The sequence below is a fragment of the Tursiops truncatus genome, chromosome 4, assembly GCF_011762595.2.
Source record: "Tursiops truncatus isolate mTurTru1 chromosome 4, mTurTru1.mat.Y, whole genome shotgun sequence".
NCBI classification, from domain to species: domain Eukaryota; kingdom Metazoa; phylum Chordata; class Mammalia; order Artiodactyla; family Delphinidae; genus Tursiops; species Tursiops truncatus.
The window spans coordinates 91,663,473-91,681,132 of record NC_047037.1 but is presented as its reverse complement, the minus strand read 5'-3'; the positions used below and the strand labels follow the sequence as shown (position 1 = coordinate 91,681,132).

The 17,660-nt window shown below is 36.6% G+C and overlaps 1 protein-coding gene across 3 annotated transcripts in view; it reads left to right on the top strand.

Moving 5' to 3' along the window:
• Positions 1-1,305, top strand: part of ALCAM (activated leukocyte cell adhesion molecule) — a 201,178-nt gene extending 199,873 nt beyond the window's left edge. For all 3 annotated transcript variants that reach the window (XM_073804282.1, XM_033855868.2, XM_019923316.3), the window contains one exon: positions 1,190-1,305. In XM_073804282.1, coding sequence (XP_073660383.1) covers positions 1,190-1,277 — 88 coding nt within the window. In that variant the 3' untranslated portion in view covers positions 1,278-1,305. The remainder of the gene's footprint in view (positions 1-1,189) is intronic.
• The last annotated feature ends 16,355 nt before the right edge of the window (positions 1,306-17,660 follow it).

The following is a 17,660-nucleotide window of genomic DNA, read 5'->3' as shown; positions in this document are numbered from 1 at the left end:
AGCCATATGTCTTTATCTCACTTGGACATAAATCATACACAGTTACACACTATTAACACTATGACACTCTTAACACTATCACACTATTAAGTTGTGATTCTTAGCAAATGAGTTAAGGAGTTCTATTTAAAGCATAGAAATACTTTTAGGGAAAAATGGAGTTTTCTACCCTAGCTTCCTTAACCAAGAGACACGTCTGGTACTATATAATTTTTATATAAAAGTAGAAATATTACTAGGAATTATATAGCAGTAATAATTTGAAGTACCATATCACTGTGATTCCCCTGATGTGCTTATAACAAGGAGAGAGTTAGGGAATAAAGGAGGAATGGAAGGAAGGAAGAGAGAGGGGAGGGAGGGAGGAAGGAGGTAAGGAAATAGTACACCCTTGGAAATACAGTTATGATTTCTCTCAAATGGTCACAAAACCAAGGAATTTAGCTGTGTGTTTAAGAAAACCTGATTTCAGCTCTTAAAAGAGAGAATCTAGTAGTCGTGTGTAACCCTGGAAGCCACTAGGGCAGTGGTTCTCAAACTACATGCAGCTGGACCACTAGGAGGTCTTGTTTGTCATAGATTGCAGGCCCCATCCCCAGAGTTTCTTTTACATGCTTCTATGGTGGGGCCTCAGAATTTTCACTTCTGTCACGTTCCCAGGGGGTGCTGATACTGCTGGTCTGGGGCCACAGTTTGAGAACCACCACACTGGAGCTGCCTTATCTTCTGCTAGGATACAGGACATTGGTTCAACATGGATGCATAATAGGGAATGCAGAAACTGAAAGCCCCTAATGAAACTTCTTCAGAAAATTTTTGCAGGATGTATTTTCCCAGAATGAAAATTTTGACTATCAAATGATAATAATTACTTCCCGGAAAGTAGAAAGAAAATCAACCCAGCCAAAAACATGATGCAACTAAGTATGTATAGTCTGTGTTCAAAATAACTGACTTCTTTTTCTCTTAGCATACATTTAATGCAACAGTACAACCAAGGTAATTTCAGTGGAATGTGTTCTGTTACCAGTCAAGGCTCACAGATGTGGAATTGTTTGTCCTAGGGGCTTACCTGTATTAGATGTATAACATTTGCTTTTCAAAGATACATTAATGTGAACCCTAAAATTAAAAATAAGAAAGGTTAAATATGTGTGTGTCAATGTGATAATGTTTAATTCTCTCATAGGACTGCATCAAAACATGTAAACAAGGATCTTGGTAATCTGGAAGAAAACAAAAAGTTAGAAGAAAACAATCACAAAACAGAAGCCTAAGAGAGAAACTGTTCCACTTGTTGTCCAGGTGGGTAGGCTGTTTGAGGTTTACAGAAATAATTCCCAGGAAAGTATGAAACATCCTAGAGATGAAAGGGAAAGCCTTGACATTAAGATACCTTATAATTACAGCTTTCAAACAGGAAGAGAGTTTTTCAAAAGGAAACTTTGGTTACTCAGAAAGTATTCTCAGAAGTATGGAATCTCAACGGATTCCCCATCCTCTGAATAAAAATCATTATCCTCAGAATAATTGAAATCAATTTTGAGATTTTAACATTCAATGAGCATTTTTTATTCTAATGCCAAAAATTTTGCTGAGTACAAAAATCTTAATTTTATAAATTGATATTTTGATTAGATGAGAAGAAATTCTCATACTTTATTTTTAAAAGCAATTATGAGAATAATTTTAAAATATAAAAATTTTAATCCAAGGATTTAATATACTTAAGAGTGTCAGCATATTTATACAGCCATCTCTCAAATCATTCTAATGAACAGACTAACAAATTTGTGTGTGTGTACACACACACACTTTTCCAAATAGTGTATATATTATATATGTGTATGGATCTATATGTGCATATATATGTATGTGTGTATTACGTATATATCAATATAATATATATGCATGCATATACATTGCATACATCAATATATAATAGCTATATGAGTGTGATTTTTAAGATAATCTCCAAAAGAGGTATGTTTCCATGGTATTGCCACTTTCAATTTGAACTTTTTATTTTTATTTATGTTCTCTTGAGCCAGTCAAACAGAGAAGCCATTTGGACAAATTATCTTTTGTGTCCTTGAGAATAGTGTTACTATAGTTTACTCAAATATATAAAAATCCCCAACAGCCATAGTAAAACTTTGGTTCATTATAAATAAACCACAAGTTATGATTCGAGTAGGTCACCTAAATTAATCCCATAGAGGAGATAGGGAGCAAGGGAAAGAATTGCAATTAGAAGAATGCACACAGGAAAGAAAAATAAGAATGATTGAAATAAGACATTTTTATAATCTGGAAACCAGAATCTCAAAATGATTGGGTGAAAGGAGTGAGATCTGAATTCCTTCCCTTATCCTGCCTTCCACTGGAGACCAAGTACACAGCATTCCCACCTGATTCTTATTTCTGATTCGTTCCTCAATCCTCTGTAAATGTAGAGTTTGCCGTCTTTTTTCTTCAAAATCAGATAGAGTAAATTCTCAAAGGAAAATCGAGCTTGAGGACAAAACCCACAAAATGGAGTGTGATTTGAAGGGATAAGTGAGTTTGTTAACCTGAAGAGAAACAGAATGAAATATTTTCCTGAAAAACCTTATAATTTTCATAAGAATTAAGCAGTTTTCACAAAAATACTTTCAACAATTCAAAAAGATTATTAGTTGAAGAGCTGCAGCAATACCTGGGATTACAGTTAGGTTCCGGGACAGTGGAGCTTTATAAAAAGCTCTTATGAAAAAAAAAAAAAAGCTCTTATGAAGTATCACTTTCAGTACAAAGCATATGTTGATTGTGAAAAGTGATTGCTATGGTAACTTATCTGAATTGTGGTTTTTTTCATCATTTCAGAGAAAAGAAAACTATATAGACCAATTGAAGCATGAACGTGGATTGTATTTAAGACATATACAAAGACATTGACAGCAATTCATGGTTCAAGTGTTAAGCAGTTCATTCTACCAAGCTGTCACAGGATTTTAGAGAATTATCTCAAATAAAACAATGAAATGAAATTACAAACAATAACAACAAGTTTTGGCAGCCATGATAATAGGTCATATGTTGTGTTGGTTTGATTTTCTTTTCTGTAAATGTCTGCACTGAGAATTCCTTTTTGGTTTGCCTTTTATGTAAATTTTTTACGTAGCTATTTTTATACACTGTAAGCTTTGTTCTGGGAGTTGCTGTTAATCTGGTGTATAATGTGACGCTTTTATTTCAATTGTTTATATGGATAATCTGAGCAGGTACATTTCTGATTCTGATTGCTATCAGTAATGCCCCCAGACTCTCTCACAAGCACCTAAATCCCAAAGGTGGCAGCTTGTGACGATTGGGGACACACGTTGCCCTAATCAAAAACTGATTTTTATCACTAGGGAAGAGGAGGCAAAGAGTGAGGTTGATAAGCACCAGATGAACTACTTCTGTGTACATGCCACCAGCTGACTCTCAAGGAAATCACACACATGTATGGACACACACATAATAATGGTGCTCCCAAACTGACAATTTTGCCTATTCTGAAAAAAACATCACGTAGAATTTGGGTAGCATTTACCTTTAGAGACACCTGCTAGTAAATTATTTTCTGTCAAAATAAGAAAACAAATCAATGAATGAGAGACAGTTTGAAAATATCATGGATAACATTCCCATTTTCATAGGCCACTATGTAAATCACTGTAATTGAAAATTGGAATTAAATCCTTTGGGTTATCCACTGCCTTAAAATTATACCTATTTCCTTTAAAAAAAAAAAGGTATCAGTCAGAATTGGAGATTTTTAACAGTGATCATTATCAAAGCTGTGTTATTTTCCACAGAATATAGAATATATATTTTTTTCGTGTGTTTTTGTTAACTACGCTACAGATATTGAATGCACCTTGAGATCATTTAGTGTTTTTAACTGGTACATAATTTATCAAGCAGTACATCAAAAAGTATAATAATAAAATGTCTATATACCTTTAATTACATTCAAATTTGTAACTTTATAAACATGTTTTATGCTGGAGGAAATTTATAGGGTGGTAGTGTAAATGGAAACTTTTTGAAGTAGGCTGGATATGGGCCAATAGCTACTTGGGACTAGACTTTTAAACTTTGCTCTTTCAAGCAGAAGCCTGGTTTCTGGGAGAACACGGCATGGCCATTTTTGTCACGGATTTACATAACTTTATTGAAGAAAAATGAACATCAGATTTCCAGGTATAGAACTGTGTTCTTTTGGAGGAAAGGAAGACTCGTGTTTGTTTTTTAGATTGATGGAATAAAAAATTAGGAAGGCAATGAAAAATAAATTGAAGATTAAAGTCAGATGAAGATTAGGAATAAATACTTTGCCACTTCTGCATTATTTAGAAACACACGTTGTTGTACATTTGTAAACCATTTGCTGTCTGAGCAATAGTGACTCAGTTTAATAAAAGCTTCCTATAGTGTATTGGTATGAATTAAATACATAAAATATCCTATTAGACTCGATGCTGTATAAAATATTATGGGAAAAAAGAAAATATGTTATTTTGCCTCTAAACTTTGATTTATTGAAGTTTTATTTGGCAGGAAAAAATTGAATCTTGGTCAATATTTAAACCAAAGTGAAAGGGGAAAAACCAAAGTTATTGTTTTGCATGGCTACGCCATTCTGTTATCTCTGTAAATACTGTGATTTTTTTTCCTTTATCTTTAGAATTTTGTTAAAAAAATTCTAAAATTTTTAAACACCTGCTTTCCACAATAAACCATGAACACTAAAATGAACTTATTTCCATATAAATATTTTTTCTTTTTATCTTTTGGTGTGAGAGATCAAAGGTTCAAAGTTTAATTCCTAAGAGACATTTGCATAAAGAAGCAATGCAACAATAGAAAGAGAGGTTTTTACTGCAATTATTTCTTGGCGTCTATGGTTAACTAAGTCCAAAAACAGCTGTCAGAACCTAGAGAGCAGAACATGGGAAACTCTGAGCTTTGGACTGAAAGCAGAAAGTTTGCCTGGGGAAAAAAGAGACAACATCGTTACCAGTGAATCAATGCCTGGATAAAACGGAAAGCTTATGTGTGCAACTGCAGCCATAAGCACAGCAAGGCTGGGAAGGAATATAATGCACAATCCTCAACCTTTGAGGTTTCGTCTTTCCAAACGTAACTCTCTGGCAACAGGAGACAGGTTTTGCCAGTTCAAGGTTCACTCCCTATCTGTGATTACAGGACTTGTATGTGGAAATGGATTAACATACCCGTCTATGCCTAAAAGATAATAAAACTGAAATATGTCTTCACATATCTCTCACAGCTGTCTGCCTCTTGTCTAAACTAGGATGTTCATGCATAGAAAGTAGTTGTCTTTATTAAAGAGTGGAAAACTCATTGTGACTCCCCATCTCCCTGGAGAAGTAATTCAGCAAAATAAAATTGTCCATGCCCTCCTATGATGTCAGGTAAGCCGCTTCAACTAGTCCCCGATTTCACAAGGGGTGATTTCTATAATGCGTGTATCTCCCTTTTCAGCCATAGAGTCACACTTATTGTGGGCCTCCCACGTGGCTGTCCTGGGAACTGACTTAAGAGGACCCTTGCCTGTTCAGCGTACCATCTGGAGTTACCTAGGCATGAACCTAGAAATGCTTCCCCCTCCAAGTAAGGTAGAGCCAGCTATGTGCGTCAGAGAAAGTAATTAATATTTATTGAGCTCATTCTGTGTGCTTGGGCCATCTATACGTTATCTTTTTTAATCCTGAACGGTTATAAATAGTATTAAATATCCCCCGTTTCACAGCAGAAAATTGAGGTTTAGAGAGATTCCATAACTCCCAAGTACGTTTAGCTTCTAAGAAGATAAGTCAGGTAACAAACCGATCTGATTCTAAAGGCCATGCTCACCCCAGTCTACTATAATTCCCACACTTCTTTAATAAAGAAATCTTCCTTTTTAGAATATGTAAAATTGAAAAACATTAATTAATACATGAACTGGTTATACCATCTATAAAGGATTATTCCAAGATATTCAAATCACTTAATAGGCAAATATTATAATATTTTAACTGTATTTGGAGTATTAGACATTATATATATGATTAAAACACTTCTGTATTTAAAAATGTGATGTGACATATATATATCAATCACATCACACTTAAATACCTCCCCCCATATGTATATATATATATATATATATATAAATCTCACACACACACACACTATATATATATATATATATATATATATACCACATTACATATTAAACACACATACTGCTCTCAGATACTAGTTACCTATTGTGAGACCTGGACTATATTGGTGTTTTATTTACACTGCTTCATTTGAATCCACCCACCATACAGGAGGTGCTGTCCCTATCTTACACATGAAGACAATGTAAATAAGTTTGTCTCCAATCACAGACACCAGGAGTGGCTGACCTAGGACCCGTGCTCAAGATGACCAAGTTTAAGTTCTATTCACTACATTGTTTATCATCCCTGTTGTATTGAATATACATCTAATCTATGCTTGGGGAGAGTGCCAAAAGATAGATTTGCATTGAATAACCTACTTGTTCCCCCTAGTAACTAATGCCATTCATATTCAGAGTAATATGATAAGAAATATGTGAAAACTGCTTTGAAAACAATAAATTATTATATAAATGTTAGTTTTTTATTACATGTCTAAGGAATTAAGTGTACTATTTTAAAAAATGCAGTAGATTTGGTTTTACAAGTATACTTTAACAATAAAAATTACTTCAGTTAAACGTAGAATGTATATTTCTTATCTAAGCTTCGGAATAAAAAGTATTTTTAAAACACTAGAAACATGAAGTCAGAATACTGGAGTTCATTTTTTCCCCCTCTTTACCTGTTCCAATCCAATTTCTTTTTCTTCAGCAAATATCCATCTCTCAGTTTTTCTTATAAATGCTCCTCAAATGCACAAATATTCATTGGAAAATGAACACACAAGCATAAGACTGCAAAGGCAGATGGCATTCTCAAGTTACCTGTCTTGTCTCTTTTTATTAGCTAGCTCAGGAAAAGGTTTTACCTTGTGATGGCCAAGCAGCTGAGTGAATTCAAAGATATTCAATTACATTTATAGGTGTTTACACGCACACATGCATACACACGCGCGCGCACACACACACACACATTATGGGCTACTTTACCCCATAAACCTGTAAGGGAGGATATAGGATTTGCTCATCAGAAAAGGAATTGTTTGAAGAGCTACAAAATATTTGTCAAATAGGAAGCAGCTACGGGGTAAAAATATTCATGGTACTTTGATGGGAGGCATTCATAATTGTAACAAAAGGTATAATAGCACATGTTAGACTCAATAGTTGCAATGAAATTTGTATGAGTAAACCTAATTGCATAAACTCTATACTACCAAGAAATAAATGAGGTCCTCAACATCTAGAGGCTCAACATAAATTATTATATTCTTTAAGAAAATGTGTATTATCAGAGAGCACAGGCTATGGTCTCCAGAAGGTATAGCATTTGACAAAACATGCCTTCAGAAGCTGACAGCAGCTCAATTTGGACTATTTGTGAGATAAATAATCAAAATGTCATCTCAACTTTTTCTATAATATTTTCTTTCTGATTATGTTTTCCCAGCTAGGCCAGCATAAATTGAGCTTCAATTAGAGGTTTAAATTGATGGCTCGATTCATATACCGAGATGTTCACTTCCACAGAAATAATAGTTGAAATTTGGGCAACCCTGAATAATTCTTTGAATTCTCATCGGTGAAAAAAACATGTTATTAGTGAAATGAGATGTATTTACTGCTGGAAATTGATTCATGGGACTCTCCCTGGGATGGCTTATTAAGGAAATGGAATGGTTCTGATAAGAAAAGTTTTATGTTTAAGCATCAGAGTCGTTCCTTACATGCTAAACTGTTAGTAAAAACCCAATTTACCCACAAATTCTGGGCTTCTACATTGTTGGCAGTAACAACTAAGTTCCTTTTTCTTACCTTGATTAGAATGGCCACCAAAAGCTTTAAGATAGTGTTTGCATTGACAGACAAATAGACATTACCTATTGTTGAGTCTGATTCCAAAAGGAAAGATGATTTTTTCAAACATTTTCAGGTTCATTTACAGGAATAATCGTCTGTGACTTTTCTTAATTTAGAGAGCTTTGTTCTTCATATATAATAGTTGCATATTAAGCTACTTGAAAGATGATGGGTTTTTGTCACACTGGCAACACCACAAAAACAACAAATAGACCTTCCTCCATATTCCTAACAGATAATCTGTTTTCAGAGAAATGCAATTTAAAAGTTGCGTGTAGTGATTACTCTTTCATTTTTTAAGTTTAATTTTTCTTGAATATAATAAAATAAAGTCATTAAAATATGAAATACGTACTTTATAGCTATCACCAAGGACTCACTATATTTTTTGTTGTCCTGATGACAATAGCAATATATGAAATTTGTGTTCAATTCAAAGGGTTGTACAGATTTAAAAATAGTAATGCTGTAGTATTTATGGTGTTTCTGCAACATCAGTGAAGTGAAATTTACATTGATCTCCTCAGCATCGTTGCCCCGTGACTCTTGCATTGCACCAAAGAGAAACTGGCAGTAGACACTTCTTGTTGGGTCGGCTCCATTATTCCCCACTCTTACTAGTGGAAGTAGGATATGTATGTGTATAGGCTGGGGTGGAAATCAACTTCTCAGTTTCTTCTTTAAAATGGTTTTTCTGGACATTTGATCCAATGGGGAAACCATGTGGTTGGGAGCAAAGTCAAATGGGCTTTACCAAAATAATTTATATTCCAATTTAGACATGGAAGAGAAGAACAGAGCAGCAGACGTTTGGAAACTTTGATGAGCACAGGGAGCGTTCAGTTATGATTTGGTTTCCCGATCAGCTCGAGTTTCCAGATTTAAAGCACTTGTATTTATAATTGCAGTTAACTGATCTTTTGCTAAAAGATGACTTTGTGTGATGAAGCATATCACAACAGTTTGTACAGCCTTTGATCTTGTCCTTGGTTCATATTTTCTTCTTAGAAGAAGCAACTACAGCTATACGATAGGATAAGTCCTTTCCTTCCATTCCCCTCTTTGTATGTTTCAGAAGACGTTTCCTAAAATTAAATGCTTTTGCAAAAAGCATCCTGTTTCTGTTTCTTTTATGGTCCATCTGTTGCATTAGTAGCTAATATGCATTATATGCATTATATATTATATATATGTGCATATTATATTATAATATGCATTATCCTGATTATTTACCCTTCCCTGTCTTCATACACTTTGCATGTGACTTTGTAGCTCTTCCCAGAAAAGGGTCAGAGCATATTTTCCCACCCCTTGACACTAGACTCAGCCCTATGGTTTGCTTTGGCCCATAAGATTGTGTAGAAGTGACCAGTGACCATTTTCTAGCTCTGAGTCTAGATCTCAAGTGGCCTACCATGTTTCTTCTTGCCCTCTTGTCATCACCATAAGAAGGATGAGCCAAGGCAAGCCTGTTAATGCCAGGAGGAGGTTGAGGACCCATGGAGCAGATCTGCACCAGGTAAGGTGCCTCAGACAAGCCCAGGCCAGGGCAGAGCTCCTACCCAGCCCACAGTCACATGAGCAAGCCCAGCCAAGATCACCTGAGCATAGCCCATATCAGCTGTGACCCACAGACACAGGCGTTACAGTAATAAATGAGGGTTGTTTTAAGCCACTGAGCTTTGAGATTGTTGTTATGTGACAGTAACGAACTGGTACACCTCTTCAGAGGCAACTCTGAGTTCCTGGATGGCTTATTAGGTCAGGATAATATCAAGAAGATTCCTTCCTCAAAAAATCAGAGACATTTTATTAAAACCCCAATGGTTAGATTTTTGTGCTTCTGAAATGCTTCCCTCTTCTCTGACCTTTCTGGGACCAACATTCACCCCTCCCCCAGGACCTTGAATCCCTCTGTATGGTATTAAATACTCTTTGGCATCAACACATAAGAATTATTTGTAGTAATGCCAGGTAGCTATTTAGAGATCTTAAGCGTATAAATTTTAAGCCTGTATACAAGTTTCTGGGCAGACTGGGCACATTATGTGTTCTGTCTGTCTCTGGCCCACATTTGTCCCTTTTCATTGTTCCAAAGTTCAGCACTCAAGGCAGGTTCATATAATTGCTCTCTCTATATGCTCACATAATTACATGCCAATACATTTCCCCAAATTAGAAATTATATTCAGGCTAGATATTCCGCTGACACCACATTTCTCACCAAATGTCAGAGTCTCTTAAAAAATATTCTTAGCTCAAAAGGCCTAATTAAGTTTTCATTAATTCACGTCATTGGTCATTTGGACAATCATACTGATCAGTAAGCACTCAGGTATCCAGGCAGTAAATCGGAATATGAATCTAAAAGATCACAGGCAACGTCCTGAAAGATATCCGAAAAGTTTTCTCACTGCTTTCATTAACCTTTTCCTTGTGTTTTCACATTTCAGGCACAAGTTCTGAAGACATAAAACTGCTCAGCAGGAAGGTTCAATGTAAGGAGAGGAAAATATGGATAGGACTATATAAATAACAAATAATTGGGAGGGTGTTATTAAACAGACCTACATATACATATGTACATATGTACGTACCCTCACCAAATCCTTCGCAGATCCAGCAGACCTGACTATCCACCACATCCTAGATGAAGTTATGGTGGCGATGGTGTGAAGGGAGAGATGGTTACTTTGCTTTTTGTGTTCCCCAAATGGCACAGGGCATTCTTGAGGGACAGATGTACTTATTAGCTTAATGGAAAAATTATAGTCTTTAAAAACAAGCAGACCTTGAATGGACTCCTAAATGAATGTAGGATCTGTGGATCTGTAACTTATTAGCAGTAAGGCCTGGAGCACAACATCAAACCCCTGAGCCTCAGTTGCCTCCTTTGTAAAATGTCAGGAATACTAATTACATTGGAGCCTGTTGTCCTTTAAAGAATAAAATGCACATGTTAAGAAGAAAATGACTCCACGTGGACTATTGAGTGCAAATTGGAGATTTCTGCAGGGCAGGGAAGCCCAGTTCAACAAAGTATAGGTTACAAAGATGGAGGCAGTAAGCAAAGAAATAGATATGTTTGTTAAATATGAAAACAACGAGCAGTATCTTTTCCCACACTGGGAAAACAAAGTCTCTGAGAACTGCTGACTTGCTGGTGGTACCTGGTCCAATAGATTAGCTCTTGGGCAAACGCTGGCCTACCTGTTTGTAGTTACTCTTGGAAATGGTCTCCACACATACAGAACTGTCCTCATTCTAGCTTCAAGTCAGGTCTGTGCCGCTGTCAGCAGGCTCGATGGCAATGTCAAGGTTTGACATAGTCAAAAGGACCGCAGCACCTGCTGTATAGGAGATATTGGATGTATGTGTGTTCTTCTTACTTTGGCCTTGTCTACTGCAGTTTACAGCCACATGGACTTAGGTGACCCAGTATAGCTAAGATTGATGGAGTGAAGTTTGGGGTGACATCAAGTCTTCCGATTCAATCAGGTTAGTTACTTGCTTCCTTTGTTTCTTAGTCTATTGCAACTGTGACCTACTATGCTATGTTGGAGGGGAAAAAATTAAATAATCAGAAGACACAGGTTTAAATATCCTCCAAGGCCAGAGACCTTGAAGCCTACCTCCCTAAGCCTTTTCCCACCTCCTTTCCCATACTCCAGGTCCAGAGTCGAAGCTACAGATACAAAGCAAGGGTGTGGTGAGAATGGGGAAAAAAGCATTCACACTGCACTTCTGTGGTCAAGCTTTAGTTAGAGCAAAATGGAAAATGAAAGCCTTACTTCACAATGAAGATTGAATTGAGACTGTGTTTTGTGATTTCAAGTAATTACAAAACTGTCTATTATCTCTCAGTGAACCAAAAAGCCATGAGTCCTGCCCAAGTTTCCAACCAGGGGTAAGGAACTCAAAAAGAAAACTTTTCTGCTGAGGTGTCTTGTTCTTTAGACCGGAAGTCATTGAATGGATGCTACAGCAACCAAACAATTGCTAATCTTGCCCCATTATTGCTTGTATACCTAGGCTTAACAAAGGAAAAATGGTCATCTGCACTGTGCAGTCCAAAAGTGGCAGCAGTTAGGCTGCCGAAAGAAACTAGGCAATTGATAAGAACCACATTAGTGGTCATTTCTTTCTTATTCTTTCTTCCTCTTTCTCCTCTTTCGCAAGCCTACGCATACACCAATAACACGATGCCACAAATGACCTGATCACCACTGCAACTAAAGAGATGAGCTTTCTAGCGCACACAATTACAAATTCGAATTTGTAAACAAATCCATCTTTTGTTGTGTCCAGATAGGTAACTTGTAAACAGCCTTACAGAAGCCTCCCAATTACTGCCAGTGATAGTGGATTTAAAGGATTAGAGGTCATTGATTCTAAATTAGTGCATGGTCTGATTAGAAAACCCATTGCAATGCAATTCATCCTTTAAAGGAACTTTTCCCAAATTAAGATAACACGTGGTTAGAGTATCATCTCCTTGAACTTCCTCTGCATCTCAGGCAGCTAATAATTAACATGCAAGGACAATCATTCCAAGTGCAACATTTAATACCACTGACATGTCCCTCCCTTAGAAGCTAGCAATTTTAATTCCTTTATTACTAATTTAATTAATGCAAACTACTGTATGTGGCTGTGGAGGAACAGAGGCAAATCAATGTTAGCCCATTGATTCATTTAAATTTAAATTGCTGAAGATGATATGCTCTTTAGCCTGTGATGTCAAGCAAAGGAAAAAATATTCCCTGTACAAAATAATAGATTTGTTCCTGTATGAAGAGTCCAAGGAAATATTTCAAATTCAAAATGACAGTGTGCATTTGGGATGATATATATTCTCCATGGATTTAAGGGAGGAAAAATAAAATTCATAACACACATGAACAACAGTAAAGTAACTCCAGAGGTAACTTAGTTAACCAAGAACTCATGTGCTAAATGAAAGGGTCATCTGGGCTGCAGACAACACCATAGAGAAATATAACCAAGATAATTTTATAAACCTCATTTATGTTTCATTTTCCATGCTGTTACCTTTTTTGCATTTCACTGATCATCATTTTAGGCAGAAGTTTTTCTTCTTCACCTTGAAGAATACATGACATTCTGTAGAAATAGCTCCATCTGTATTTTGATTTTAAAGAGTAACATACACATACAAATATGCACACATACACAATTTATTCATGTAATATGCAAATAAAGAATTTGAAGATCAGAAAAGTAATTTTTTAAGAGTCTAAATTGATAGTAGGAAAAAACACATTTTAATTTTGACTTTGTTGACTTACTTGTGGTAGTCCACATCTAAAATGTTTTTCTTAAGACTTCTCTTCCTTAAGACTAGAATCAAAATGGATAAGGGTGTGATCCTTATTTTATTTTCTAATGACTTCCAAGCACCTATACTAATGTCTAGTTCATGACAGATGTTCAATAAATACAAGCAAGAAAGAAGGAAGGGAAGACGGGGAGAAGGTAGGGAGAGAGGGAGACTGCCCCTGGACCCACAGGAAGTAAGTAACTGAAGAAGAGAATTTAAACCCAGGCAGTCTCCCAGCTAGCTACTCTAATTCTGTCTCCACATCTCATAATGTTTAAGCAAATATGTTATTTTTAACTACTATATTTAGCAATCCTAAGGCCTGCATTTTTCTTTGTCACATTTTAACACCTCTGTAATCAAGATACAAGTTATGCCCAATGAACGCCTTATTTTGCCTGGCACCAATCATGACATAGTTGTCATTTTATAAGAAAATCTGAAAATTTCAGCCTCAAAACTTGCAAAATTAAATTTCAGTACATTGGAGGAAAATCAGAAACACTCTTTTAACCCGTAGGATATAAACAATTGCAGGAGGAGGTGGGAAGGACATGAAAAAAATGGGTTAAGTTCCAAATGGAACTCAAAAGTAGACTACCTCTATATCATGGCAAAACTGACTTAAGAGCCCAACACCAGTGGACTTTGATTATATCTTGGGTCTTGGTGGCACAAAGGAAAATATGTGGAAGAACAGAGACCTTGCTGACTGAATTGAAAAGCAATGTGAAAAAGTCATGAATGGTAAGAAATTTTAGGAATTCTTAGCCAGCATAGTTTGCTAATATTGTTGATTTTATGTATGATAAAAGTGATATATGATTCAAAATAAATGTCTAAATAATACCATAGGGATTCCTTCAATAGGTAGCAAATAAAAATTCTAAATGATAAAACACGGTATTTTATTTTAATTGACGGCATTTTTCTTGGTACATGAAATAATTGTGAGTCTTTGCAATTGATGGCATTTTGAATCAATGAAATATAGTATGTGCTAAATAAGTAAGCCAAGGACAAATCACAAAGAGTGATTTGCATTAGCTAGAGAGGTATAAGCAATACTTTCTTCAATGAATTTTCTATTCTACAGTCAAGAAAGCGATGATGTTGAAACTTTGAACCCTTCTTTGTAAGTGTTTGGTGTCCTTGGGCAAGTTATTTAGCCTTTCATAAGCCTCAGGTTCTTCATTTGTAAAACAATGAAAATAATGCCTCTCATAAAAGATTGTGGTGAGAAATAAATGAGCACAAGAAGCCCAGTGTCTGGTCCCTAGAAAGCATTCACAAGTGACTGCCATTATTTTTATTTGTTTGTGTCTTCTCACTTCTCAGTCAGACATTCAAGGTCTTCAGAAAGCAGCTCAATGCCTATTTCCCACAGGAACTGCTTGCTGCTCCTTTGTTCCTGTGGTTTGATCCCTGCTTTTAATGCTTTCCTCTCAGCCCTCCCTCCTCCTGTCAAACTTCAAAGTTCTGCGTACCATTCCAAGTTCAGTTCATTTTTCACTCTGTACTCCCTGTAAGCAGGTGGTTAAATGTGGATGCTTGAGTAGATTTAGTTGCAATTATCTAGGCAAACATCTCTTATAGGTTGTAATACGTAGTTCCCTTTGCATCACATCAGGACGCACGCACCTGGTAGTCTCACTTTAAAAAAAAAATTGTGGTAAATACACATAACATAAAATGTACCAGCACAACCATTTTTAAGTGTACAGTTCAGTAGTATTTATTCATTCACATTGTTATGCAACCATCAACACTATCCATCCCTACAACTTTTTTCATCTTGTGAAACTGAAACTTTAAAACTATTGAAAAATAACTCCCCACTCTCCCTTCCCCCAGCCCCTGGCTACCACCATTATACTTTCTGTCTTTATGATTTCGACTATCCTAAGTACAAGAGGAATCATACAATATTTGTCTTTTTGTGACTGGATTATTTCACTTAGCATTATATCCTCAAGTTTCATCCATCTTGTAGCAGAATTCCTTCCTTTTTAAGCATGAATAGTATTCCATTGTGTGTATATACTGCAATTTGCTCATCCATTCATCCTTCAGTGGACAGTTAAGTTGCTTCCACATTTTAGCTATTGTGAATAATGCTGCTATGAACATGGGTGTACAGATATCTCTTCAAGACCCTGATTTCAATTTTGGGGGGGTTTATATCCAGAAGTGGGATTGCTGCACCATATGGTAATTTTATTGTTAAATTTTTGAGGAACTGCCACACTGTTTTCCACAACAGTTGTATCATTTTACATGCCAACCAGTAGTGCACAATGGTAGTAACTTTTCCACATCATCACCAACACTTAAGTGTTAGTCTCACTTTAATGATGATTAGAGTTGGGGAGGCAGGGTACTTCTTATGAAGTTCCCTATTAACCTTTAGCAAATGGTTGAATATCCATTAATGATCTTTTCCCAGTTCCATTGATAACCTAGAGGTTGCAAATAATGATTTTCTAATTCTTTCAGCATATATTAGAAAAGATTCTTCTATTAAAGAACTTCACACATTAATTACTTAGTTACCCTAAAATAAAGCGTGTACAGGAAAGGAAGAACAGATGTCAGTTTTTAGAGAAATGACATTGGGTCTTATGAACTCCAAATGGTAACCAAGGAATATTTTTTTCTTAAGACTATTAATGAGCTAATGGGTTTTTATATATTGTGTGTGTTTCAATCTATGGTTGGCGTTATTATTATTATTATTTTTGATGCTCACATTATCTTATTTCAGACCATTGGGGAGAGAGTCCTTTCCGTTTGGTTTCTGTTTTCTCTCGATATGAGTACATTGGTCTAGATAAGTTCCTTATTTCCTGTTTCAATAAGATGTCTCAGGTTCATCTTCCCACTATCTGCCCCAGGTCTGGCTATAAACAGTTGTTTCACCAAGAGTCCTAGAATACTTTAGTGGAAAATTATTTACAAACCACACAACTTCTCATTGCTACTAGGCCTTTTCTCTGGACAGAGTCAGGAAATGTAGGGGTTTTTTTAAGAGAAAAAAAATGTTTCAAATTTAAGACTGTAGGTTTATATTTAACTTGTTTTACTTTACATGTGTATGCATTCTCCGTTTTCTCATGATGAAAACCCCTCCCTTAACTACCTTAATGTAAGTACCTAGTTTTATCTTAAACACACCTTTTGTAGTTTTAAAATAACGATGTATTTACTACTAAAAGTAATCACTTGAAGTTATTTTTTTAACCTGAAGTAAATTTCATCTCTATGTGGTTACATAATCAACAATTGAGTTCATTTGTTTTTTAATAAGAAATTAAAGTATTTGACGTTTTGTCATTCTGATATGTAAGATAGATATTTTAACTTACTGTTAATGTGACATCCCTCATTTTGAGCAACATTAAGTATCTTTTGTATTTCTTTTTATGTGAAACAGTCACAGAACACTTTTTTTTTTTTTTGAGAAGGCTGTTCCTTTATTGGCTGTCAGGCTACTCGAGGGGGAAGAAGCACGGGAAGTGGGTGGTCCTGATGCCGGGCCCACTGTACTTCACGGGCCTGTAGGTGGTGGAGAGCTGGCTCAGGTAGGTGCCCATCATCTCAGGCTTGATTTCCACCTGGTTGAAGCTCTTGCAGTTGTAGACGCCCCTCCCATGCTTCGCACCATCTCAGGCAGGACGATTATGACCCTCAGGTGCAGCTCTACCACGTCCGGCTTCTCGTGGGCGGCGCCTCGGTCTTGGTCTTGCGCAGCCGCTTTAGCCGGGAGTAGGCGTCCTCCGCAGGCGTCCTCCGCAGGCTGGTGCCGACGCCCCGCAGCCCCGCCGCCCCGCAGCCCCGCCGCCCCGCAGCCCCGCCGCCCCGCAGCCCCGCGGCCCGAGCTGCTGGTAGGACTTGGCCAAGCAGGTGGTCGAGGTTCACGCCAAGGTAGGTGAACTTGCGGAAGGTCTGCTTCTTCTGCTCATTTTATTCTTGGGTTGTTGGCTTTTTCTTCTAAATTATAGATACCCTTTATATTTTAGGGATATTGTATTAGCCAAGAGTCTCGAGAAGCAAAACCAATAGGAGAGAGAGACTCTGCCTTAGTTTAAGGAATTGGTTCACATGATTGTGGGGACTTGCAAGTTTGAAATCTGTAGAGCAGGCTGGATATTCCAGGCAGCGCCGTTGTTACATTGTTCAGTCCAAAATCTGCAGTCTGGAAGTCTGCTGGCTGGAAATTTAGGCAAGGTTTTTATGCTGCGGTCTTGAGGCCAA